Source organism: Bufo gargarizans, chromosome 8, assembly GCF_014858855.1.
Source record: "Bufo gargarizans isolate SCDJY-AF-19 chromosome 8, ASM1485885v1, whole genome shotgun sequence".
NCBI classification, from domain to species: domain Eukaryota; kingdom Metazoa; phylum Chordata; class Amphibia; order Anura; family Bufonidae; genus Bufo; species Bufo gargarizans.
Window position 1 is genome coordinate 190,961,690 of NC_058087.1, and position 26,780 is coordinate 190,988,469.

General features: G+C 44.6%; 1 protein-coding gene across 1 annotated transcript in view; it reads right to left on the reverse strand.

Annotated features, from left to right (window-relative positions):
- Positions 1-4,824: 4,824 nt before the first annotated feature.
- Positions 4,825-26,780, reverse strand: part of LOC122945530 — a 45,812-nt gene continuing 23,856 nt past the window's right edge. The window contains exons 7-12 of the mRNA XM_044304593.1: positions 26,350-26,682; positions 23,781-24,083; positions 15,708-16,055; positions 11,421-11,714; positions 8,237-8,581; positions 4,825-4,856 (exon numbers count right to left, since the gene is read on the reverse strand). Coding sequence (XP_044160528.1) covers positions 4,825-4,856; positions 8,237-8,581; positions 11,421-11,714; positions 15,708-16,055; positions 23,781-24,083; positions 26,350-26,682 — 1,655 coding nt within the window. The remainder of the gene's footprint in view (positions 4,857-8,236; positions 8,582-11,420; positions 11,715-15,707; positions 16,056-23,780; positions 24,084-26,349; positions 26,683-26,780) is intronic.

Below are 26,780 nucleotides of genomic sequence, written 5' to 3' on the forward strand. Positions count from 1 at the left end.
TGAGGAGGCGGTCCTATCAGTGATTGACAGCCTTCCCTCTATGAGGAGACGGTCCTATCAGTGACTGACAGCCTTCCCTCTATGAGGAGACGGTCCTATCAGTGATTGACAGCTTTCCCTCTATGAGGAGGTGGTCCTATCAGTGACTGACAGCTTTCCCTCTATGAGGAGACGGTCCTATCAGTGACTGACAGCCTGCCCTTTATGAGGAGATGGTCCTATCAGTGACTGACAGCCTTCCCTCTATAAGGAGACGGTCCTATCAGTGACTGACAGCTTTCCCTCTATAAGGAGGTGGTCCTATCAGTGACTGACAGCTTTCCCTCTATGAGGAGGAGGTCCTATCAGTGACTGACAGCTTTCCCTCTATGAGGAGGTGGTCCTATCAGTGACTGACAGCCTGCCCTTTATGAGGAGATGGTCCCATCAGTGACTGACAGCCTTCCCTCTATAAGGAGACGGTCCTATCAGTGACTGACAGCTTTCCCTCTATGTGGAGGAGGTCCTATCAGTGACTGACAGCCTGCCCTCTATGAGGAGGCGGTCCTATCAGTGACTGACAGCCTGCCCTCTATGAGGAGGAGGTCCTATCAGTGACTGACAGCCTTCCCTCTATGAGGAGACGGTCCTATCAGTGACTGACAGCTTTCCCTCTATGAGGAGGAGGTCCTATCAGTGACTGACAGCCTTCCCTCTATGAGGAGACGGTCCTATCAGTGACTGACAGCTTTCCCTCTATGAGGAGACGGTCCTATCAGTGACTGACAGCCTGTCCTTTATGAGGAGGAGGTCCTATCAGTGACTGACAGCCTTCCCTCTATGAGGAGACGGTCCTATCAGTGACTGACAGCCTGCCCTCTATAAGGAGGAGGTCCTATCAGTGATTGACAGCCTTCCCTCTATGAGGAGACGGTCCTATCAGTGACTGACAGCCTTCCCTCTATGAGGAGACGGTCCTATCAGTGACTGACAGCCTTCCCTCTATGAGGAGACGGTCCTATCAGTGATTGACAGCTTTCCCTCTATGAGGAGGTGGTCCTATCAGTGACTGACAGCTTTCCCTCTATGAGGAGACGGTCCTATCAGTGACTGACAGCCTGCCCTTTATGAGGAGATGGTCCTATCAATGACTGACAGCCTTCCCTCTATAAGGAGACGGTCCTATCAGTGACTGACAGCTTTCCCTCTATAAGGAGACGGTCCTATCAGTGACTGACAGCTTTCCCTCTATGAGGAGGAGGTCCTATCAGTGACTGACAGCTTTCCCTCTATGAGGAGGTGGTCCTATCAGTGACTGACAGCCTGCCCTTTATGAGGAGATGGTCCCATCAGTGACTGACAGCCTTCCCTCTATAAGGAGACGGTCCTATCAGTGACTGACAGCTTTCCCTCTATGTGGAGGAGGTCCTATCAGTGACTGACAGCCTGCCCTCTATGAGGAGGCGGTCCTATCAGTGACTGACAGCCTGCCCTCTATGAGGAGGAGGTCCTATCAGTGACTGACAGCCTTCCCTCTATGAGGAGACGGTCCTATCAGTGACTGACAGCTTTCCCTCTATGAGGAGGAGGTCCTATCAGTGACTGACAGCCTTCCCTCTATGAGGAGACGGTCCTATCAGTGACTGACAGCTTTCCCTCTATGAGGAGACGGTCCTATCAGTGACTGACAGCCTGTCCTTTATGAGGAGGAGGTCCTATCAGTGACTGACAGCCTTCCCTCTATGAGGAGACGGTCCTATCAGTGACTGACAGCCTTCCCTCTATGAGGAGGAGGTTCCATCAGTGACTGACAGCCTTCCCTCTATGAGGAGACGGTCCTATCAGTGACTGACAGCCTGCCCTCTATGACTGTGTATACAGAGATAGCTGTCAATCAATGATAGGACCGCCTCCTTGACTTTAAACCCCAGAATGAGCAGGAATATAAATGTATAAAATACACATTAAACTGAATGTTTCACCACTAATCTGTATATCAGTCTGCTCAGCTCCTGCTTTCTATAAAATGATAACAGGCTCCCTTTAACACAGATGTCATGCCAAGATGGGCTAACCCCTATAAAGCATCATAACCCTAGTAATATCCAATATGTTTCACTAAATAAAAGTGTTAAATGTCGTTTACATCACATCTTTTATGTCTAGCATGCACACCAGGGTAGCCCACAGGGTTACATCAGTATGTCAGTATCACTGTGTTCCAAAAAATGTATGGCATGGTGCAGTACACTGTTATACAGTATCCAGTAAAACATATATGTTATATATGAGAAAGAGGCATGTGAGAAAGAGGCAACCTGTCTCGTAGCTGTTATTATCTGTGTATGATTTTATGTCAATGTTGAGTGATTTTATATATTTTTCTGCCTTTCTTTTAAAACGGTCGGTACGATGCCATGCTGTCACAGCGCGGTGTGGGTAATTAACTCCACACCAAACACAAGAGGGAAGGGAAGAGGTACCAGGCCTTGAAACTAGGGAAAGGGGATAGGTCACAACCTACTGAATCCCTACCCTGAGTCCTGACTACTATCAGCATGAACAGACCCTGAGAGTAGGAAAGCTCATATGCAGGAACCTAGATCCTAATCTGACCCTAAGTGGCCCTGGAAATAGTCTCTGGACAAAAGATGACCTGTTCCTTTCCAGTTGAAGAAACAAGAGGCTCCCTCAGGCCCAATACCAAAAGACAGGGGAATACAACAAACAATAACTAGGGAAAAGGACACTTAACTCCAAAGAAAGCGGATGAGCAGGAACTCAAAGGAGAACCAAACACCAGCATGTTCACAAGCAGAAAGAGCTATCAACCGCATAGCATAAAAGTTAAGACCAGACTAAATAGAGGAGTGGGAATGACCACTTAAGCTACACCTGAGACAAGAGGTGTGGTCATATCCAGCAACAACACAGAAACAAGTGAAACTAAAGAGGCTGTCAGATCACATCACATGCAGCCAGTCTCTTAGATCTTCTGACCCCTGTCACGGGAGAGGCTGTGACACATGCAGTCTGGACCTGTGGGGGAGAATACACAAACACCTTTTTGCAGGATTCAGATTAGCATCCTACTGCTAACAAAGTAGTGGTAACGAGGTTTCCAGGACGGGCCACTAGAGCCTCATGGTAATGCCTGACACGTCAGACGTATTGGCATCGGTGCACAGCAGACATCTAGGTGCTTTTCAACTGGAGTACCAGAATATGAAGGAAATATATCATAAGCGATAACTCGTCTCTGGTAATACTGCAAATGGTTCAGATGCAAAGAAAATGTTACGATGGCTATTCTGTTAATAAATGGGCCGCTATGGCCTTTTACACCAAGATAAGGTCTCCGTGTGTTTGATAATGGGAAAAGGGATGAGGTGGTAAATGGCCGTACTAATCTTCCATCCTATTAAGTCAACTGTAAGTCTGGGGACAGTCTACTGCTGAGGCTATACATATTAATGGTGGGAGCAAAGCATATCTCCACTAAAAGCAAAAGGATTGGACATTAGACACCCCAACACATGTTTAGTGGCCAGTGGTTCTGATGACATTCACCCAATGTAGAAACTGACCTTTACTCATTTCATAACACATGTAAAATCTTTACCATATCAACAATACGTGCAGTTTTACTGCTGCTTGTGAAACACCTCGAGGGGCCTCTCATTTGTCACATAAACCTGGCACAGGTGAATTGGGTCTGTTTTCACCAACCAGCTGTGCCATGTCAGGGGCCACCCAGTGATCACATGATCACCGGGAGCAATAGTGGTGGATAAGTGCACTGCCTCTGTTTGCTACATGGGACTGATTTAGTGTTATTTAGGCTGGAAAAGATAAGTGGCTTCTAAATTAGGCCTCATTCACACAACTGTATTTTTGGTCCACGTCCAGTCCGCATGTTTTGCAGTTTGAACGGGGATGTAAAAAATACAGACGGCACACGGATGTCATATGTGTGCTGTCCGTGCCCGTGTGGCTGTGCTGTAAATGGTAGAACATGTTCTACTCTTGTCCATTTAGCTGGCAGTTTTGCAATGAGTCCCACGAAAAGCGTAGCCTAAGGGTTCATGCACACAAACGTATTTTCTTTCCGTGTCCGTTCCAGGTTTTTTTTGCGGACTGTATACGGAACCATTAATTTCAATTGGTCTGCAAAAAAAACGGAAGTTACTCCGTGTGCATTCTGTTCTGTATGTCCGTATTTCCATTCCACCCAAAAATCGAATATGTCCTATTATTGTCCACATTACGGACAAGGATAGGACTGTTCTATTAGGGGCCAGCTGTTCTGTTCCGCAAAATACGGAATGAACACGGAGGTCATCCGTATTTTTAGCGGATCCGTTTTTTGCGGACCGCACAATACATACAGTCACGTGCATGAGGCCTTAAAGTGCAGGATAAAATTTCAGGACAGTGTGCCGTACTTTTACATGGTCCTAAAGAGGTGAACGAAGTATTAATTCTTATAATATTAGGGCACACCAGTTGGATTCATGTATCATTACAATCATTGGAGGGCTGACATCCAAGACCCAGCTGATTCCGAGAATGCACAGAATGAGATCCCTTAGATTTTTTTGCTCTAGTGTAATATACACCAAAAAGAGTTCCTTGCTTCCTAATACTTGTGGGGCAAGTGGATTTCAGGTGTAATGTCCTCTGGTGTTCTTTCACCCTTGTTAAATGTTTTGGGCCAGGGAGATCCTGGCTGTGGCCCACTCCCTCCTGCCCACTTATACCGCTGGCAGGAATGTAAGGAAAAAGCAAAAAAAACTAACAAACATAGTAAATCTCCCAGAGTTTTGGGAATGCGACCTTTGTCTTCTATTTCTTGTTTTCCTTCTTCTTCTCTTTACCTGCGATAAAAACACAATAATGTCGGCAAATGTCCACACCAAACCAGAAGAAGTAATTGTTCTCTACTCTATCTGAACACAGCCACCTACATATCGTAACTGGTGGAACAACCAGTACAAAAAAGGTTAAATACATTATTCCAATGAATAAATAGGGTCATGACTTAAACTTCTAAGACAAGGTTTCATCAATAGAAACTATACAATTCTCAGGGTGGACATTATGAGGATTCATCTGATTGTCTTATTAACTGCCCCAACATTCATCAAATGATAGTATTCTGTAATGTTTACATTGATTATTGCTCATTAAACTTATTTCATAAACCTACAGTACATTTTCTTTTGTCTTTTGTTTACAATAATATTATTTTTACCCCTTCCCGACACATGACATAATAGTACGTCATGGCGGTGTCACCGCCAGTTCTGTGAGAAGGACTGGCAGACGTCCTTCTCTACCTCTTGCATGAAGTTCTTTGTTTTGGTTTCACTTCATCATCTCCTTTCCTTCTCCCAGGTGTCACCTATTTAGACTAATCGTCTCCCTTTATATTCCCTCCCATACTGCCTCACTTTGCGGTTTATACTACTTCCTGGATGAAGTGTTCACTGCTGGAGGCTGCTGCTGCTGTTTACTCAGATAAGTCTTTTCATGTATTGTGTTTCCTTGCTGGCTTGATTCTAGGAGACCCTCTTTATTCTAGGTGACCCTGACTCCGTCCGTATTAAGTGCTGGGAGCCGGTGGTCGTGTCCCCTCACTATTATAGGGTTTTCAGGTGTCACACAGTCTTAGGTACGTGGGCATGCAATCGTCTACAATTGAGACCCTTGCATGGGCATAGCAGTCAGGGAGAGCTCTTAGGGTTTTATAGGGCTCACCTATATGCTCCTTAGTTTGGGATCAAGCCAGTCGGACGTAAATTCATAAGTGCCAGCTATCTGCAGCATCATCCGTGACACGCTGCAAGTGACTTCCCGTATTTGAACGTACTATTACGAGAGTCACTAATAGCCGGGACACTGCTGTATCCGCCAGCATCGCTGTAAAAGCCAATGCCGGTGAATTAACCCTTTCTATGCCACGGTTAGCTCTAACCCCGGCATAGAAGGGGTTTGCGGTGGGTGAGGGAGCCCATCAGGTCCCCGCGCTGCTGTGTCGGGGACCCGATAGGTGACAAGGCAGCCCGATGCTGTGTAGAGACTGCCCAATGCCTTGCACGGCATGGACACCTGCCTTCAATGGGTGCCCAGGATATCCAGCCCGGTCTCCTAGGCAACCTGTTAGTGTATTACACTGTGCAATACACTAAAAGGCAATGCATTACAATACAATAGCTGTTTTGGCACCGTTTTTATTTTTTGTTATTTACAATGTTCATCTGACAGGTTAGATCATGTGCTATTTTTATAGAGCAGGTGGTTATGGACGCGACAATACCAAATATACAACTTTTTTTGTTTTTTTGTTTCAGTTTCACATAATAAAGCATTTTTTAAATAAATTATTTTTTAGTGTCTCTATATTCCTCAATTTTTGCGCGAGGAGCTACTATTTTAGGGTGCATATACATTTTTGATCGCTTGGTATTACACTTTTTGTGAAGTAAGGTGACAAAAAATTGCTTTTTTTCACCGTTTTTATAAAAAAATATTACGGTGTCTACCTGAGGGGTTAGTTCATATGATATTTTTATACAGCAGGTTGTTACGGACGCGCGATACCTAATATGTATACTTTTTTTTATTTATTTAAGTTTTACACAATAAAAGTATTTTTGAAACAAAAAAAAATGTTTTATTGTCTCCATATTCTGAGAGCCATATTTTATTTATTTTTTTGCTTGATTGTTTTATGTAGGGGCAAATTTTTTGCGGGATTAGGTGATGGTTTGATTAGGACTATTTTAGGGGGCATACGCTTTTTTGATCACTCGGTCTTGCACTTTTTGTGACGTAAGATGACAAAAAAACTATTGTTTTAGCAGTTTTTATTAAATTTTTTCTACGGCGTGTAGAGCCAGTCATTACAGACGCGGCAATAACCAATATGTGTGGTTTTCTTTTCTTCTATTTTTTTTTACAATTTTATGTGTTTTATTTTGGGAAATGTTATTTTATATTTCTTACTTGAAACTTTATTTATTTTTTATTATGAAAAACACTTTTTTTAAACTTTTTTAAAAACTTTTTAAAGCTTTTATGCTAACAGCTTACCTGTGAGACCCAGCCTAAGGCCTCTTTCACACGACCGTTTGGCTTTTTATGAGTGTTTTGTGGGCCATTTTTAACAGATCAGTTTTTCCGTTTTTTGTTTCAGTACTGTTTTCGGTTCCGTTCCATTTTTCCGTTTAGTTTCCGTTTTTTGCGGATCGCAAACGGCAACGGAAGCATGGCATATACAGTATACAGTAATTACATAGAAAAATTGGGCTGGGCATAACATTTTCAATAGATGGTTCCGCAAAAACTGAACGGTTACGGAAGACATACGGATGCATTCCGTATTCATTCCATTTTTTTTGCGGACCTATTGATTTGAATGGAGCCACGGAACGTGATTTGTGGGCAATAATAGGACATGTTCTATCTTTCAACGGAACAGAAAAATGGAAATACGGAAACGGAATGCATACGGAGTACATTCAGTTTTTTCTGCGGAACTATTGAAATGAATGGTTCCATATACGGACTGTATACGGAACGCAAAAAATGGCCCGTAAACTAAAAAAATAAATGTTCGTGTGAAAGAGGCCTAAGGGACTGCATCTCACAAGCTTCCGTAGAAGGCAAGCCCCGATGCCTATGGAAGGAATCTGGCTTGCCTTCTCTGACATCAGTTCCCCGTCACTGCAGCGCGGGGACCCGATGGAGATGTGGAGGGCACCTGTACCCTCTGCAAACCCTCTGTATGCCGTGGCCAGCCTTGACCGCGGAATAAAAGGGGTTAATACGCCGGCATTGGTGTTTTTCCCAATGCCGGAGTATGCAGCAGGGGCCCGGCTGACAGTGACTGCCGTATCTGTGCCACTGATTGGGCAGCCGCAACTCCTGCACCCGCCCGATCAGCCCGCCGTACATGTACAGCGCTGGTCCTTAAGTCACGTCCACCAGCACTGTACATGTACCGCGAGGGTCCTCTACGGGTTAATTGCAATCTTTTTTATTTTCTGATTATTTTTGCATACTACTCAATACTACGCCCCCAATTTGCATATGTATCAAATAGTTTTTTTTTACACAATAAAAGCACACAGAGCTATGGGGACTGGGTATTGCGGATGTGCTAGCGGCCATCTAGCAGCCCATGTCCTCGGCTCCATACACAAAATCCCGGTGACAGGTTCCCTTTAATTATATTTAATTAGCTGGTAATTACTGGAGAAGGCATCACCATAGACTTGTATTGGTCCTGTAGATTTCTCCACGTGTTGTCCTGAGCTCGGATGCTGCACTCTGCAGATGATCTCTGCTCCATCATGGTCTTGTATGGATGGTCTGACTACCAGGCTGGCGGTACAGCTGTACGTGTTGTCAGGCCGTCTCTCTGCTGTGGGTGTAGTGTTCTCAGTTAGCTTTCCATGTCCACGATATGTCTTCCTGTACCAGGTCACAGTGAGATCGTTTGGAAAGTACTGAGAGATTTTACACTGTAATCTGGCTTCAGTGTTCACATGGAAAACGGGTTTCTCTATTTCTTCAACGACCGGACGCCAGGGAAGATCTAGAAAGAAGTCACAGAAAACCGACCGATGAGGGATATTACTGGACGTCACTTGTTATTATACAGCTTTACCATTTATTGATCCTCCTGCATAGAATTTATTATATCACGAAGCTTCCATCTTACGCAGGAATATTTCCTGGTAGTTTTGCGGTGACGTTCAGCTAAGCTTCATTACAACTTTGTCTTCCAAATTGCATTTAGGCAACTGCTATTGCGCCACATTCTGGCGGGGACGAGGCGGACAATCTATTAATCGTCTGCACCACACCAAATTGTCACAGTGAAAATGCACCGTTACATGTGTTAATAATGGCACTATTACCCACAGGCATGCGGTATTACCATGGTTTAGCGGCAGTGCGGTATTGGTGTAGCTCTCTGCTGTATAATTCTGCATGATAGTGAGACAATTGCAAGAGACAATTTACAAGAAATTGGATTTAAAATGTGTTGCTTATCCTGAACGTGAGACCCCAACAGATTGCTATCATTTATGATAAAAGTGTCAGACATTTGAGTGCACTGTGCTGCTAGTTAAGTTCGATATACACTCGCCTAAAGAATTATTAGGAACACCATACTAATACGGTGTTGGACCCCCTTTTGCCTTCAGAACTGCCTTAATTCTACGTGGCATTGATTCCACAAGGTGCTGATTCTTTAGAAATGTTGGCCCATATTGATAGGATAGCGTCTTGCAGTTGATGGAGATTTGAGGGATGCACATCCAGGGCACGAAGCTCCCATTCCACCACATCCCAAAGATGCTCTATTGGGTTGAGATCTGGGGACTGTGGGGCCATTTTAGTACAGTGAACTCATTGTCATGTTCAAGAAACCATTTTTCCAGTCTTCAACAGTCCAATTTTGGTGAGCTCGTTCAAATTGTAGCCTCTTTTTCCTATTTGTAGTGGAGATGAGTGGTACCCGGTGGGGTCTTCTGCTGTTGTAGCCCATCCGCCTCAAGGTTGTGCGTGTTATGGCTTCACAAATGCTTTGCTGCATACCTCGGTTGTAACGAGTGGTTATTTCAGCCAACGTTGCTCTTCTATCAGCTTGAATCAGTCGGCCCATTCACCTCTGACCTCTAGCATCAACAAGGCATTTTCGCCCACAGGACTGCCGCATAATGGAGGTTTTTCCCTTTTCACACCATTCTTTGTAAACCCTAGAAATGGTTGTGCGTGAAAATCCCAGTAACTGAGCAGATTGTGAAATACTCAGACCGGCCCGTCTGGCACCAACAACCATGCCACGCTCAAAATTGCTTAAATCACCTTTCTTTCCCATTCTGACATTCAGTTTGGAGTTCAGGAGATTGTCTTGACCAGGAACACAACCCTACATGCATTGAAGCAACTGCCATGTGATTGGTTGACTAGATAATCGCATTAATGAGAAATAGACCAGGTGTTCCTAATATTTCTTTAGGTGAGTATAAGTTCACTGCAAGTCTTCTACTCAGGTTTGGACTGGTCCACGAGGGTTCAGGTGAATAACCAGGTTGCCCCAGGGCAACGTGGCTCCTTGTCCCTCACCCACAGCACAAGTGGCACGTGACTCAGTAGACTTACTGCATTACATATAGATCGGCAGTGTACAGCAACTCAACCAGCCGATGTTCATAAGACGTTGGGTAGATTATGTAAGAAACTCCCCAGTTTATTATTATAGACACATTCATGTGGCTGAGATGACTTCTAGGTACAGAGGCAGGACAACCAGTGTCCTCCTTTCCCAGAGACTTGCCTTTTCAAAGTTGCTGCAGGGACCCCTGCTGTCTGCTGCTATCTGGATGTATTCCTATGGTGGGCCCCCAAAATAAATTTTACTGCTAAGCCCAAGGCAGCCCAGTGCAATTCTGCTCCTACTGTATGTACTATTCCCATTAGATCTGTACAGGAAATCATTCACAGTGCAGATGATGGGGTCTGGTGGGAACTATCTATGGAGTCAGTGTGGTGCAGGGTGTGACTAGGCCATCAGTGCTCTGTGCGGTGCGATGACCGGGGTCCTTCTAGGGCTGTACCTTGCACATGGGAAGGAATAATGCAAGTCACCGGTACATACTAAATGGTAAAACACTGGGTAACACTGACATGGAAAAGGACCTAGGAATATTAATGAACAGCAAACTAAGCTGTAGAAACCAGTGGCCAATAAGATGATGGGTTGCATCAAAAGGGGCACAGATGACGGTGATGAGAACATACTCCTACCACTTTACACATCACTAGTCAGACCACACATGGAGGACTGTGTACAGTTCTGGGCTCCTGTAAACAAGGCAGACATAGCAGAGCTGGAGAAGGTCCAGAGGAGGGCAACTAAAATAATAACTGGAATGGGGCAACTACTTTAGAAAAAAGATGACTGAGGGCATATCTAATTACTATGTATATATATATCAGGGGTCAGTACAGAGATCTATCCCATCATCTATTTATCCCCAGGACTGTGACGAGGGGACAACCTCTGCGTCTGGAGGAAAGAAGGACATAGCAGAGGATTCTTTACGGTAAGAGCAGTGAGACTATGGAGCTCTCTGCCTGAGGAGGTGGTGATGGTGAGTGCAATAAAGGAATTCAGGAGGGGCCTGGATGTATTTCTGGAGCGTAATAATATTACAGGCTATAGCTACTAGAGAGGGGTCGTTGATCCAGGGAGTTATTCTGATGCCTGATTGGAGTTGGGAAGGAATTTTTTATTCCCCTAAAGTGGGAAAAATTGGCTTCTACCTCACAGGGTTTCTTTGCCTTCCTCTGGATCAACTTGCAGGATAACAGACCAAACTGGATGGACAGAGGGCTTTTTTCGGCCTCATAAACTATGTTACCTGTTACACGGAGGTCGTGATGCTGAGGAGATGTCAGGGATTCATGCTCCCAAGTCACTCGCACTCCAGAGCGGAAAGCTTTCCAGGGAACTGTGCATTCACTTGTAGCATCAAAGGTCTGTTCTTTGTCCCCCGGGATTGGTTTTGTGGTTGAAGGGATTGGTTTACTATTATGTTTTTTAGTCCAAGTAATATTAATATTTGATGGGTAAAACTTTAATAAACTCATGGAGCACGTCACTGTGTCTGATCCACCGGGGGTTAACTTCACCGGCTTCACCATCTGCGGAGTCACTGGGGGTAAAAGTGATAACATACTATAAGCATCGTGCGTACAGCTCCGACCAGACCGTCATTGCGTGGTCGGACTCTATGTGCATTCAAAATCATATAAACTATCCCTTAATCTCTGCTTCTTGATATAAACAAAATGAAATGTTATTGAACGAAGCGACTGAAGACTTAAAGAGTAACTAAACTTTTGTATACATTTTTGTTAACTGTCCCTAATGCCCTAATAACACTTTTTGGAATATAGCTTATTAATGGTTTTTGTATTTTTATTACACTTTTTTTTACGTAAAGCGCACTAAAATCTACTTCTCTGTACACCACTGCGGGGCCGCAGCGCAGGGAGTACGGTCAGGAGCACATATTGCTTCTCCCGCCCGTGCCCCCGGGAGGATTACCAACTCCTAGCATAGCACATGGGTACCCTGTAACCATGTGCTATGCCAGGATTAGCTGAGTGGAGCAGGCTTCTGCTTCGCTAAGCTACGGCTAGATCTACACAACGACATTTGTCGTGCGACAACAAGTCGTGCGACACATAGGGCACAACAGCACAATGTCGCACGCCAATTTTTATAATGGTAGCCTATAGTGTCACATTGCGACATGCTGCAACTGCAATGCGACAGTCGAAGAAAAATCCATCTTGAATGAGTGTCGCAGTCACAGCATTTCGCAGTGCGACACTATAGGCTACCATTGTAAAAATTGCAGCGCAACATTAATGCGATAATGCCCTAATACCCTAGCGATATGCCCCCATTGTCTGAGATGGGAAAACCCCTTTAATAAACTATATTACAAAAGGTGTTGTTAGGGCATTAGGGACCGGTTAATAATAATTTACACAAAAGTTTAGTTATTCTTTAATAACATTCATGAAACTGTAAAATCCTTCCCAAAAGCAAAATAGTGAAAAGACCTCTATGTGCCTGCAGTGTCAGAAGTGTAAGGAGAGCCGGAATTAACCATTTCAGTGGGAATTTATGAAGACAGTCCTACAAATAAAGGTTTTGAGATGGACATACGGTAAATTTTGGTTTCCACAAAGTTTGCTGCTTAAGGGTTTTGCACCTTTTTGTCAGAAGTTTCTATACTGAAGAACAATGATAACATTTTATACATTGAAAAGACTGAATGGGGGAGATTTATCAAACTGGGCCAAAGTAGAGCTAGCTTAGTTGCCCATAGCAACATATCTCCATTGAAAAAGGACAGGTGGACTCTGATTGGTTGCTATGGGCGACTAAGCAAGTTTGACAAATTTCCCCCAATATTTCCAGAGCTGACTTTTCTTCTTCAAGACTTCGTTCACCCTGCCTGCTGAAGTTCAGCTTCTGGGCCAAATCCTGCTTGATGGCAACCCACTCCTGCCTAATCAGTGCTAGGAGTTTGTTTGTTTGATTTGGATTATTTGTATGGCTAGTTTGAGATCCATCAGGAAACAGCCCGCCAAATCCCCTGCATTCCCAGAACCAACTGTATCACCGTCCGGCCCCATTCACTATAATGGGGACTGGCGGCGATCCGACCGCATCCTGGCAAATATGCTGAGAATCCGACGGACAAATACAGCTGCGCGCAGCCGTTTTTGTCCAGCTGCTTCTGCCATGTTTGCCGTGTTATGACCGGATCGCCACCGGTCCCCATTATAGTGAATGGGGCCAGCGGGTGTGCGGCAGTGCTGGATCCAGACATCTGCGGCAGGCTGCTCCCTGCTAGAACAGCCTGCCAGAGATGTCAAATGCAAGTGTGAAAGAGGCTTAAGACGTGATGTGTACACATACAGACATATACTTACCTCTCTTAAAGAAAGGTGTCAGCATATTGTGATCATCACATTTTATACATAGCCAGGTTTTGACCAAGGTGTTTCACTGAAAGGTGTGGCTGCGGATTCTGCACATGGACATTTTAATGTATTGAATATAAATTGGAATGCTTTTATGAGACTCCTGTTTGGCGCGGGACTTCTTCCATTGTTTCACTGTTTTCAAGGCTGCTCTCCGGGTCCATCTATGCACCCTGGAATTTTCCTATAGTGGAGACATCATACAACCTCTTGTGTGCATGAAGGCAGCTCTGTCCTACCATGTTCATCAGGCCTTAATATGTTAAGAGTGCCCTGGAGCAGGGGTACTGTGAAGTCTGGACATTTGTGGACATTTGCCCCTGTTTCCCCTATGCAAAATTATAAACTTCTTACTTTACTTCACTAGGTTAACTTACATTGTTTAATATCATGTAACTGCATTTTATATGTATGTTGTGATATATATCCTGTTTATTTGCACTGTATTTCTGAGGCACTATGGAAAGGGTTAATGAATACTGAGAGACTTTTGGGACTTTGAATGAGAAGCTGGTAATCTTTCCACAGTTACCATAGAGTTTAAAGAAGAGCATGTTTTGGAGGGAGAAGGCCAGACTTGTTGACCACCAAAACCATACAGACTGACCTTGTGACTGTCTTGTTTTTGCTTTGTTGTTAAGTCTGGAAAAACTGCTGTGTCATTGCTATTGAGTATCATTGAAGATTTTATGTAAGTCAGTGACAAATTGTTTGTGCTCAGTTTTTCCACTCCCCCCTCCCACTAGAAAGTTCCACTCTAGCTAGAAAGGGGAGCCCTCAGAGCCCTGGTGTGCTGCAGGTAGGGCCCAGTGCTTGGAGGGGAAGACTCATTCTACATGAGTGACCAGAAGAAGATGTTAGGATGGGGACGCTGAGCTACAGACCATGGGGCACCAACCCTGTGACCAAGGAGCCACCCGGACTATTGAGCTATAAACCGTGGACCTTCAGCCTTTGACCAGGGCACCAGCCTTCTGAGAGAGACAGGGACAGCTGGCTCAGGCATTTTCTATGCATCAAACCCTTCTTCTGCCAAGAAGGAGTCTGGAGGAGCCAGCCCTATGTCTCGCCTGTACTGTTGTGCACCTGAATTCCTATACAAACCAAAAAGACAGGGTGGCATTAGCAGGAGGTGCTCAAACCCACATGCAGTCGTGCATATATACAGGGGAGCAAATCCTGCATTTGTGGCCCGTTGCTAATGGCGATCCCCAGCAAAATGCATACGGTGGAGGATGCCCGCGGCTCAGGTAACTGGTGAGCTGTTTGTGAGTCGGCCTCATGCTCCTGTAATTTGCCCACTGGCTCCTGGTATTGCCCATATGGCTCAGGTAGGAGAGTGTTAGGTCCCGGGCTACTTGAGAAACCTTGTCGTGGTGCCCGGGCTTAGACATGTTCTACACCGTAGTACATGTTGACTAATCTCTCAATTTTAAAATCAGTTTAAGGGGTTTAGTGAGACTGCAGAGTGCACCTGTATTTGTTATTGTTTTGTTATATTTGCACCTGAATTCCTCCAGTAAAGAAGCACACTGATTTACTCCAGACCCTGACTCTCTGGACTTATTTCCCATTGGGACAAACCATCCCTTCTGGAGAGCAGCAACATGTGGTGACACCTCGACGGTGTCCAGGGGACCACCCTAAACTCGGCCACTGCACGGCAACATAATGATGACATTCCTCACTAATGGCATCTAAAGACCAAACAGGTGATACTAGCCAGTACATTGGGTGTCTGTCTATTAAAACCACCCTCCCATTGGAATGGGATTTTGATAACTTTATTTACATCTACCGTACTTATATTTATTGAGGATTTCCAGTGCAGAATCCACAAGACCACAGCCAATTGCCTACGTTTACCCATTGTCTTAGGCCCCTTTCAGATAAGCGAGTTCCACGCATTGGACTCATAGCGTATGTATGCGGCAGCTTCCGTCCTCACCTACCTAGCACTGACGGGCTTGCATAGCATTATATTGATTTATGATGCTGTGTAACCCTTACAGTTCTGAAATGTATTGGATAACACTGACAGCAGTGTTGTCTGATGCTGTGAGTCCGATGTGTGGAACTCACTCGTCTAAAAGGGGCCTTAGAGTATTAGTGGGTTGTGTTCATGGTAAAAGTCCAATACTCACATGATATCAAGATCGGCCCTGTAGTCCTTTCTATAGGGAAATCCAAACTTGGGTGATTTACTTTACACTTAAACTGAATCCCATGATGTTGCCTGAGTAATGGACCAAGTTGTAGCGAGGCTTTATAGTGGTGTCCAGAATCAGAGCGTTGCTCTTTCTTGAGCTCAGTCTGGTTCTTGTGCTCTTCTACAGGGACATATTCATGGCTTGTTCTCTCCTTTACATACCAGGTCACGGTCAGTTTGGTTTTGATGTCTGTGTTGATGTCACAATGCAGTGTTAGTTTTTTATTTAGCGATATAATTGTGGGGGTGATTATTTTACCAACTTCTGGAATTGAAGGAAGACCTATAAATATAGGAAAATGCCCATAACGATCATTAAAATGGCAATAGCAGCACATCACGTTTGTAGTACAAAAATGACAAAATACAGGAATCATCAGAAAAAAATAAAATCATTTATTTTGGAGCCTTTCTATGAGAGAGAGAGAAAGATAATACTGCCTCTTCTTTGGGCTTTGAAAAGGGAATTTTGGGGGTCATTTATTAGGACCGGCGATTTTAAATGCCGGTATTATTAAGCCCCTACACTGGTGGGGAATCCGCCAAAGTTATGAAAAGGCGCCGGACTCTACATAACTTCGGCGCATCCAGCACCAGTCTAAATGTAAGCCAGCTTCCTTGGCAAACAGGAACACGTGCAGAGATAACAACAACCTTTGCAGGACACAAGGACCTTGATGCTCAGGCAACTGGGAAGGGGGCTAAGCAACTTATATAGGTGCAGGAAGGCTAGGATTGGACAGCATGGTCTCATGTGCTAACCAAAAAATCACAGGAACTGACGTGCACCCGCCCTTAAGTAATGAATACAGGAAACAAACTGAAAGCATGCTGTGCCCAGGCCTGGAAGGAAACAGTGGAGCAGATTCCAGGATGGACAATGCCTGTAAGGACAGAACCCAGGAAGTTACTCTGTATGCATTTCCTTTCCGCATGCCTGTAATTCGGTTCTGCAAAAAAATAGAACATGTCCTATTATTGTCCGCATTACAGACAAGGACAGTACTGTTCTATGAAGAGCCAGCTGTTTTTGCGGATCTGTTTTTTGCGGACCGCAAAATACATACGGTCGTGTGCATGAGCCCTAAGGCTGATAGAAAATCAAAATTAAACAAAGCTAGCTGCAGCCCCAGAATCCACAAAAGCTAAACAAGAAACAGACCTTTCTAGTAAAGACAGATTAACAGGCAATAGAGCCCTGTCAGTCATTAAGGGAAATTGCAATGATCATCACGCAGACACTCCAAATGGTAGATATGCAAATTAGTGTATTTATTCAGCCGGACATGATGGTACACAATAATACAACGTTTCGGGCTAAAGGAGAGCCCTTCGTCAGGCTAGATTGTGACCAGGGTATGCGGGAAAGTACTGGCACTCACTGTAATGCCGTAGCCATGTTGGTTACTGGCATTACAGTGATTGGCTGGTCGAAACGCGTCATTGGGTGCTATATAGCACCCGATGACACGTGGTTCGGCTCAGTCTTAGTCAGGGAGAGCTGAAGGGACAGATAGTGTAGGGACAGGAATAGTTTTTTTTAGGCATGCTTTAGTGTTGAAAGGTGTTAGAGACCCAAAAGTCCTTTTAAGGACTATTGTTTTATCTGGCTGCAATATATATTTTTAGTGCAACCTGCGCTAAATTGTGTGCAATTGTTTGGCCGCTGCTGACAGTGACAAAACCTCTGCTACATCTGTAGTGTTACATTTGCACATCCTAAATATCTGTGACATTCAGTGTCATTTATTTGCTCATACACTTACAAAACCTGCGCTACTTTACGTGTGACATACTTGCAAACATATATACCATTTAATATGCTCAAGGCGAGCAGTAAGGGATGGGGAAGTGGCCGTGCTGCTGATGGTGCACGCAGAGGCCGTGGCCCTGGGCGCGGTGAAACTGTGCCTGCTGCCAGAGCACAAGAAACACACTCATCCACGATACCTAGCTTTATGTCCCAGTTTGCAGGGCGGCGCAGGACACCACTCTCGAAGTCACACCAGTGCGACCAGGTGGTCGGTTGGATTGCAGCAGATAATGCTTCCAGTAGGTTAAGCACTACCCTGTCTTCCACAAAGTCCAGTCTCAGTAGCCAAGAGTCTGGTCCACAGAATCCTCACCCTGATCCTCCTTCCTCCCACCTTGGAGAGTCTTGCCAAACAAGTGATCCCACACTCAGATATTCCGAGGAACTCTTTTCATCGCCATTCCTTGATTTGGGCCTCTCAGCAAGCCCGCTTAAAGATGGACATGAGGCGATCTTGTGCATTGATTCCCAAACTCTTGAGCATCCACAGTCAGAAGAAGATGGCGGTGGGGAACGGCAATTAGTGTTTCATTAGTTGAATGATGATGATGAGACACAGTTGCTAATAAGTCAACGGCAATTAGTGTCTCAAAAGGTTGATGATGATGATGAGATTCAGTTGCCAATAAGTCAAAGGCAATTAGTGTCTCAAGAGGTTGATGATGAGGATGAAACAAGTCAACAAGTCAGGAGGATGACCAGAGTGAGGAAGTGGAAGAGGAGGTGGTGGACGATTAAATCACTGACCCAACCTGGGAAAGTGGCAAGCCGATCGAGGACAGCAGTACAGAGGGGGAGGGATCCACAGCACTGCAACAGGCTGGAAGAGGCAGTGAGGTGGCAAAAGGGAGAAGGCGGGCCACACCAAACAGGCCCACAACTGTTCCCCAGAGCACCCCCTTGCAGCAATCTTTCTTGCCAAGGGGTAGGTGTTGCGCAGTCTGGCGCTTTTTGAGGAAAGTACGGACGATAAAAGAATTGTCATTCACCTGTGCCAAACCAAAATGAGCAGGGGCGTGAACACTAGCATGGTATCAAAGCACCCTAATAGATGGGCCAAACGCCTGGGTCCACAATCAGTGTCTGCTGGTCAAATCACTGCTTCCTCTTCCCCTGTGTTACGTGCTGGCCAATCCCCTGTCCAAGATGCAGGCCCAGATGCCTCATGCCCTGCACCTGGACCTTCGCAAGCACCATCAGCTAGCACATTTACTTCTGTGTCCCAGCTCAGCGTACAGATGTCCATACCCCAGGCCTTTGAACGAAAGCGCCAATATCCAGCCACCCACACACAGGCCATAGCACTAAATGCACCTCTTTCCAAATTGCTTGCCCTGGAAATGTTGCCATTTAGACTTGTGGAAACTAAAGCTTTCCGCAGTCTGATGGCGGTGGCCGTCCTTCGTTACTCAGTCCCCCGCCTTACACCAGCATGTGTCCCGTAACATCACCCATGCCCTTGTCCAACGCAGTTACTGGGAAGGTCCACTTAACGACTGACACATGGACAAGTGCTTTTGGCCAGGGACGCAACATTTTCCTGACTGGGTGAACGTTGTGGAGGCCGGGAGCGAGTCGCACCCTGGGATGGCACAGGTGCTACCGACGCCAAGGATTGTGGGCCCTACTTTCGTCAGGATTTTCGCCACCACCTACATTAGTGGCTGTAACCCCCCCTCTACTTCCCCCTCAGAATTCTCATCTTGCAGCAGCAGTCAGTCATCAATCAGTAGCTGGAAGCAGTGTAGCACTGCAGTGGGGAAGCTGCAACAGGCCGCGCTGAAACTAATCTGCTTAGGTGACAAACAGCACACCGCCGCAGAGCTGTGGCAGGGGATAAGAGACCAGACTGAGATGTGGCTCTCGCCACTCAACCTACAACCAGGCATGGTTGTGTCTGATAATGGCCGTAACTTGGTGGCGGCTTTGGAGCTCGGCACCCTGACACACATCCCATGCCTAGCCCACGTCTTAAACTTAGTGGTTAAGTGGTTTCTCAAAACCTACCCCAATTTGCCTGAGCTACTGGTGAAGGAGCGCTGTGTGTGTGCCCATTTCCGAAAGTCATCTGCAGCTGCCGCCGGTCTGGCAACGCTGCCAGTTGTGCGACGTGAGCACGCACTGGAACTCTACGTTTCACATGTTGGCCAGGCTTTGTGAGCAGCAGAGGGCAGTAGTAGAATACCAGCTGCAACATGGTCGTCGCCTTTTCAGTCAGCTTCCACTGTTCCCAAGCGACGAGTGGGCATGGATGTCTGATCTCTGGGAGGTTTTACGCAACTTTGAGGAATCAACACCGATGGTGAGCGGCGATGACGCTATTATCAGCGTAATCATCCCACTTCTGTGTCTACTGAAATGCTCGCTGCTTACAATGAAGGCGGACACTTTGCATGTAGAAGAGGTGGAATTGGGGGACGACATTACACAGGGTGATAGCTAAACCACCCTCAGTTCGTCTTCTCAGCGTGAATTGAATGATGATGATGAGGAGGAGGAGCAGGAGACGGTTGCCTTCGCTATAGAGGGTAGTACCCATAGTACGTTTATTTCATCTGTTCAGCGTGGATGGCCCGAAGAGTAGGAAGAGGATTAGGAGATTGAGATTGAGAGGAGGAAGAGTCTTATCTGTTTAGACTCTAGCACACATGGCTGACTTTATGTTATGCTGCCTTTTCCGTGACCCTCGCGTTATACGCATTTTGGCAAACACTGATTACTGGTTGTTCACCCTTCTCGACCCCCGCTACAAAGAGAACTTCTCATCTCTCCTTTCTGTGGTGGAGAGGACTAGCAAAATAGTGCAATACCAGAAGGTCCCTGTGGAAAAAGGGCTCCAAAAATTTCCATCTGACAGCGCTGGTGGCAGAGTACGTAGTTCCTTGGGCTACACAGCAGATCCAACAGGGGCAAGGCAACACTCTCCAAAGCCTGGGACAGTTTCATGACACACCGCCAGCACCCTCACCCTGATGTGCGGCCTAGTGTCACAAGGAGGGAAAAGTCTTGGAAGATGGTGAAGGAGTACGTAGCAGACCATGTCAGCGTCCTCAATAATCCTTCAGTGCCTTACAGCTACTGGAAGTCCAAGCTGGACACATGGCATGAACTGGCAGTCTATGCCTTGGAGGTGCTGGCCTGCCCTGCCGCCAGTGTTTTGTCAGAGCGGGTATTTAGTGCTGCTGGTGGCATTATAGCAGATAAGCGCATCCGACGGTCAACTGAAAATGCTGACAGGTTGACTCTTCATAAAAATGAACAAGACCTGGATTGCCCCAGGCTTCTCTACTCCACCAGAGGAAAGCGGCTGAACATAAAGGCACTTTAAATGTGGCTTTTATGATGTATTGAATACACTGTATTCCCATGCAGCCCTTCCACCACAAAAAAGGGTATATGGTTCAATCCTTCTTTTCTCGTCCTTCTCCTCCTCCATCATATCAACATGCTTATTAGGCTGCCCTCGCTCCTAATGTTTTAGCGGGTCAGCTCAGCAGCAGACCCTCGCCCCTAATGTTTTAGAGGGTCACCAGCAGGCCCTCGCCCATAATGTTTTAGATGGTCAGCTCAGCAGCAGACCCTCTCCCCTAATGTTTTAGATGGTCAGCTCAGCAGCAGGCCCTCGCCCCTCATGTTTTAGAGGGTCACCCGCAGGCCCTTGCTCCTAATGTTTTTGAGGGTCACCAAAAGGTCATCAATCATCATTTTTCAAGGGTGTGTATGATGCCCTCCTTTATGTGTAACAAAGGGTGCATTGGAGTGCCGGTTCCTTGTAATTTTTGGCAGCCCTTTCGCTTAGTGCATAGGCTTTATGAGTGTAGGAGTCCCACTACCTGAACAATTGTACCACAGTGTGAATAAGGCCCTCCTTTATGTGATATACAGGTTGTATCGGAGTGCCTCTTCCTTGTAATTTTTGGCAGCACTTGCACTTTATATACAAGTAAATATACAGGAAAGAATGTTTCCTAACAATTTTTCCTCTAAAATCGATTTTATCTTCGGTTTTGTGGGTATTATTATCAGTCTGTAAAAGTGGCGCACTACTCGGACAACATCGTTCCCAGCAGCGACCTGGGAGTCCAAGATGCATCCAGACATCCTCCCCGTGCTGTTCCCGAACCATTTCAGTGGTGTTTCCATCCATTTCTGACCTTTTCCTGTGAACCAGACGCCCTCCCCTCTTCAGAGCAGGGGGTGCCTGGTTTAATGCTCCGGTTCTCCCATTGACTTCCATTGTGCTCTGGTGCTCTGTAGAGCACCCGAGCATCCCAAGGTGTTCGACCCGAGCACTTTGGTGCTCGATCAACACTACAGCTGAGCTATGAATCAGCTCACTGCTAATCTTCCCCAACGATGCCGACTGCCGGGAGAAACAGAGCATTGCATCCTATACTAAGGATGTGGTCGTGTCACCAGGCAGTGTGGCTCAGCAGTGTGTCTCTCCTGGGATTGTTTATTACATCAGCTTTAGCTCCTTTTGCAACAGACATGGCCACTATTAAGCAGGATCTACATTGAATGGGACACAGAGTAGACTCTCTTGGACACACACACAGACCACTGTCAATGCTCACTCAGATACAGTAGCTTCCTTCTTACAAATACAGGATGCACATAAGCTATATGCGAGTATAGAGAACTTCAAGAGAACTCAACAGGTGGAACAACCTACAGGTACGTTGCTATCCAGAAACTGTGGAACCTTCAAATATCTCCACAACTTTGACCACACTATTTACAGGTCACTGAGAGACAGCAACTAGAGAGTGTGCATCAAGCATTGTGCCCCAAGCCTAAGCCTACTGAGCCTCTCGGCACATAGTTTGCAAGATCCTTGATTTACACATGAATTTTTTCTTGCAAAATGCCAGAACATATGAGTTTCTTATTAGTATTTATAAGGACCTAGCCCCTCCACGCTACTTAAATGGGGCAAGCTTAAACCATTTACAGACGCCATTCGGTAATCTCAGTTCCAGTTTTGTTGGTTGTTCCCCTTTGCAATCTAAATCTATGCTAATTGAAAAAGATAAACTGCTCGCACCTCTGAAGACATTGCTAAAATATCTTCAGACCTCCATATCACTCTAGAGTTGTTTACTGAGCGAGTGACTCTTAAAGAACATATGTCCCCTATGTCTTTAAAATAATACTCCACACATCTAGCAATTGTCTTCACTCTCACACCTTTGTGAACGTTCTCACCAAAACTACAATTAATTCATGGGCTTCCCACTCCCCATCTCCACTTATACTCGTAAAAGTTTTACCAGGGCTCTACATTGAAAGTCAACACTTACACACCAAAGACCTTCTCCATTCTCTGGAAACCCCACTGGAAAGAATCATAGAAGATTGCACTCTTACATGCCTAAACATACTGCTTCACCCACATGTGCTGATTGAGCAATACCTAAAGGGTTAACAAAGTTTGTAAAGTCAGTTTTTAATAACTCGAGGAGTGTAGTTTCTAAAATGGGGTCATTTTTGGGTGATTTCTAGTATGTAAGCCCCACGAAGTGTCTTCATAACTGAACTGGTCCTTAAAAAGTGGGTTTTGGTAATTTTCTTAAACATTTTTAAATTTGCGTCTAAACTTCTAAGCCTTATAACTTCCTTAAAAAAATGAAAGGACAAAATGATGCCAACATAAAGTAGATACATGGTAAATGTAAGCAGTAACTATTTTATGAAGTATCACTATCCATCTTAAAAGCAGAGAAATTAAAATTTTCCAAATTTTCGGCAAACTTTGGATTTTTTTACGCATAAAGGTAAAATGCATCAACTGAAATTCACCACTAACATGAAGTAGGATGTATCATAAGTAAACAGTCCCAGAATGGCCGGGATAAGTAAAAGCGTTCCAAAGTTATTACTAGATAAACTGACACATGTCAGATTAAAAAAATGGGGCTCCGGCATTTCGTCCAAACTGGCTGTTGCTTGAAGGGGTTAACATTGGGGGTCTGACCTGAGGTCTGATGAAAAATCTATATTTTTTACTTGTTCTCCTCCTCTAAAACCTAGCTGCATCCATAGGGCAAAATATTGTAATTTGGGAATAATTTATTGAATTTACTTAATGATTTTAGAACGATTAAAAATCAAAACATTGGTTGATTCATTGGTGTTACATGAAAGAACAAGGACGTGATAGTAAATATTTGTACAACCACAACATTGTATTACCTGTGTCCCTTATGTACATCTCTCTCATTTCTGGTCCACCCAGGGATTGGTGGCTCCAAGTGACTATGATCCTAAAGTCGGGGTCATCGATATTCTCCTGAGTGACGGTGCACTCACTCCTCACATCGTAGGTTGAGTCTGGATTCTCTTCATAGGTTTCTCTGGATGTTACTTCACTGTGTGAACTGCAGCTCCACTTGATTTCTATCGGCTTGGGGTAAAAACCCTGCAAACTGAGAGTACAGAGACCTTTTCCTCTCTGTCTGAGAGACCACCGTATGGGCTCCTGCATCCTGGGAGAAGCTGGACAAGAGAATAGATGTTACACTGCTGCAGAATAGGGAGAAATCATCTGGTTTGGTAAATTTGTCAATTCCATAGATGTTAATTTTCTATTTAGGCTCTGTAGTTGATGAAGATGTACTAGTTATCAATGATTCAGTTCTTATTCTGTTCTGCTTCTCACCATGAAGGGTAAATAACAGTCCAGGAGTCTAGGAGATACTGTATTATTCAGATTATAATTTTATGTCCAGCTTTTTACGTTGAGGCCTCTTCCTTACTATTACCAACCATTTTTAAAAACTATGCCAATAAAATTATAATTTGTCTCAATTTATGGGGTCATTTATCAAACTGGTGTAAAGTAGAAGTGGTTTAGTTGCCCATAGCAACCAATCAGATTCCACATTTCATTTTTCACAGCTCCTTTGGAAAATAAAAGGTGGAATCTGATTGGCTGCTATGGGCAACTAAGCCAGTTTTCCTTTACATCAGTTTGATAAATCTCCCCTTTAGTGAATAAATAAAATGACTGTTGGAACCAGCATATGATCCCCGTCTGTCAGCATGGACCACCTGGCTGCTGCTCACCAACAACTCAAGATCAGGGAGGACCCCTCTACAATAATTTACCAGAATGCCACATATAGACAGGATGCTCATAGGCGATGTAAAGGAGACAATATGCATTCACCACAATAAAGTCATCCTGTCACTATGTTGGGGTATTATTGTCTAGTTTCCTGTCTGGCAGAAAACTATTTCTGCTCTTTGTTCTTTATTCATAGATTATCTGACTTGATTATAGAAATAATCAGAATTGCACTTTGTTAATGAGATAAAATACCATTTACTTCATAGAAAATAATGTTTTCTAAGTGTTCTCACATACAGTATATATTCTTATTATTATAGCCACATTTACCAACCTAACTCCTCCCACAGTTTTTACACTACATAGACAGTAATATACGGAAACGTGCGGATTGTTCACAATTGGTGTGCTATTACTTTGTGGAACGTATGATTCACAAAATATCGGCGTTTTTGTGGCGAAATTGGCCCCATAGGAATGAATGGCAGAATGTTCAAAGCTAGAGTGTGAGCTGAAAAATCAGGACATGATTTCTAAACTGCCACCACTCCCTCATTTTCAAGCCCACCTACAGAAATCTTATATCAAAACATTCAGCTATCCCTGCTGCCACTTAAAATGTCCACGGCTAAGCCATACTCTAAACTGCGACTGTGCCTTCATTTTTAATATTTCAGAGACATACTATGCATCAAAATGTAGGTCTGGGTCTGGTGATTCTCACAATATAAAGCTCTTCGCTGTAGGATTTATAATTTTCAAACTACAACCGTTTGAAGATGGCTACCGCCAGTGAAGTGAGCAAGTTGGAGCAGTTTGTTTTTAACAGCTCTCCCTGCTTTTGCTGTAGAGTGAGTTGCCATAGGACCCCAGGTGTGTGAGCAGCCAGCAGAGTGACAAAAGCTAGAGTGTGAGCTGAAAAATCAGGACATGATTTCTAAACTGCCACCACTCCCTCATTTTCAAGCCCACCTACACAAATCTTATATCAAAACATTCAGCTATCCCTGCTGCCACTTATAATGTCCACGTCTAAGCCATAGTCCTGATAGTTTTCACAATATGACCATTTGTTTGCAACTCACGCTGTCCATTGACATTCATCGAAACTCCACTCTAAACTGCGACCTTCATTTTTAATATTTCAGAGACATACTATGCATCAAAATGTAGGTCTGGGTCTTGTGATTCTCACAATATAAAGCTCTTCACTATAGGAACCCAGGTGTGTGAGCAGCCAGCAGAGTGACAAAAGCTAGAGTGTGAGCTGAAAAATCAGGACATGATTTCTAAACTGCCACCACACCCTCATTTTCAAGCCCACCTACACAAATCAGCTGCTAATGTTTTTATAAATGTATCTTTTAATGTAACTGTGAAGCACTTTGGGAATAACATTGCAATTAAATGTGCTGTATAAATAAATAAAAGTTGAAATGCATTTCTCACTCTATCAAGCTTGCCATGTGCACTTTTAAAATTTGATCAATTAGTTAGTGTAATGTTTACTATCTTTACTTACTTCAAACAAAGTTACTCTGCCCAGTCCGACCTTTCCACAGTTACAGTTACTCCAGTCACTCCAACCACACATCAGTTACTCAAGCCACTCCACCCAGTTACTCCACAGAAATTGTAGCTTTTCTAGTTAATTATATATTAGTTCTGGGTGGTAATTACTGAAGGACTCACCATAGACTTGTATTGGACCTGTAGATATTTCCATGTGTTGTCCTGAGCTCGGATGCTGCACTCTGCAGATGATCTCTGCTCCATCATGGTCTTGTATGGATGGTCTGACTACCAGGCTGGCGGTATAGCTGTACGTGTTGTCAGGCTGTCTCTCTGCTGAGGGTGTAGTGTTCTCATTTAGCTTTTCATATTCCCAATTTGTCCTCTTCTTGTACCAGGCCACAGTGAGATCATTTGGAAAGTACTGAGAGATTTTACACTGTAATCTGGCTTCAGTGTTCACATGGAAAACGGGTTTCTCTATTTCTTCAACGACCGGACGCCAGGGAAGATCTAGAAAGAAGTCACAGAAAACCGACCGATGAGGGATATTACTAAGGGATAAGTATTATGTACTGTATTTGCCATTGAGAAACAAGCTCAGCCCCAAA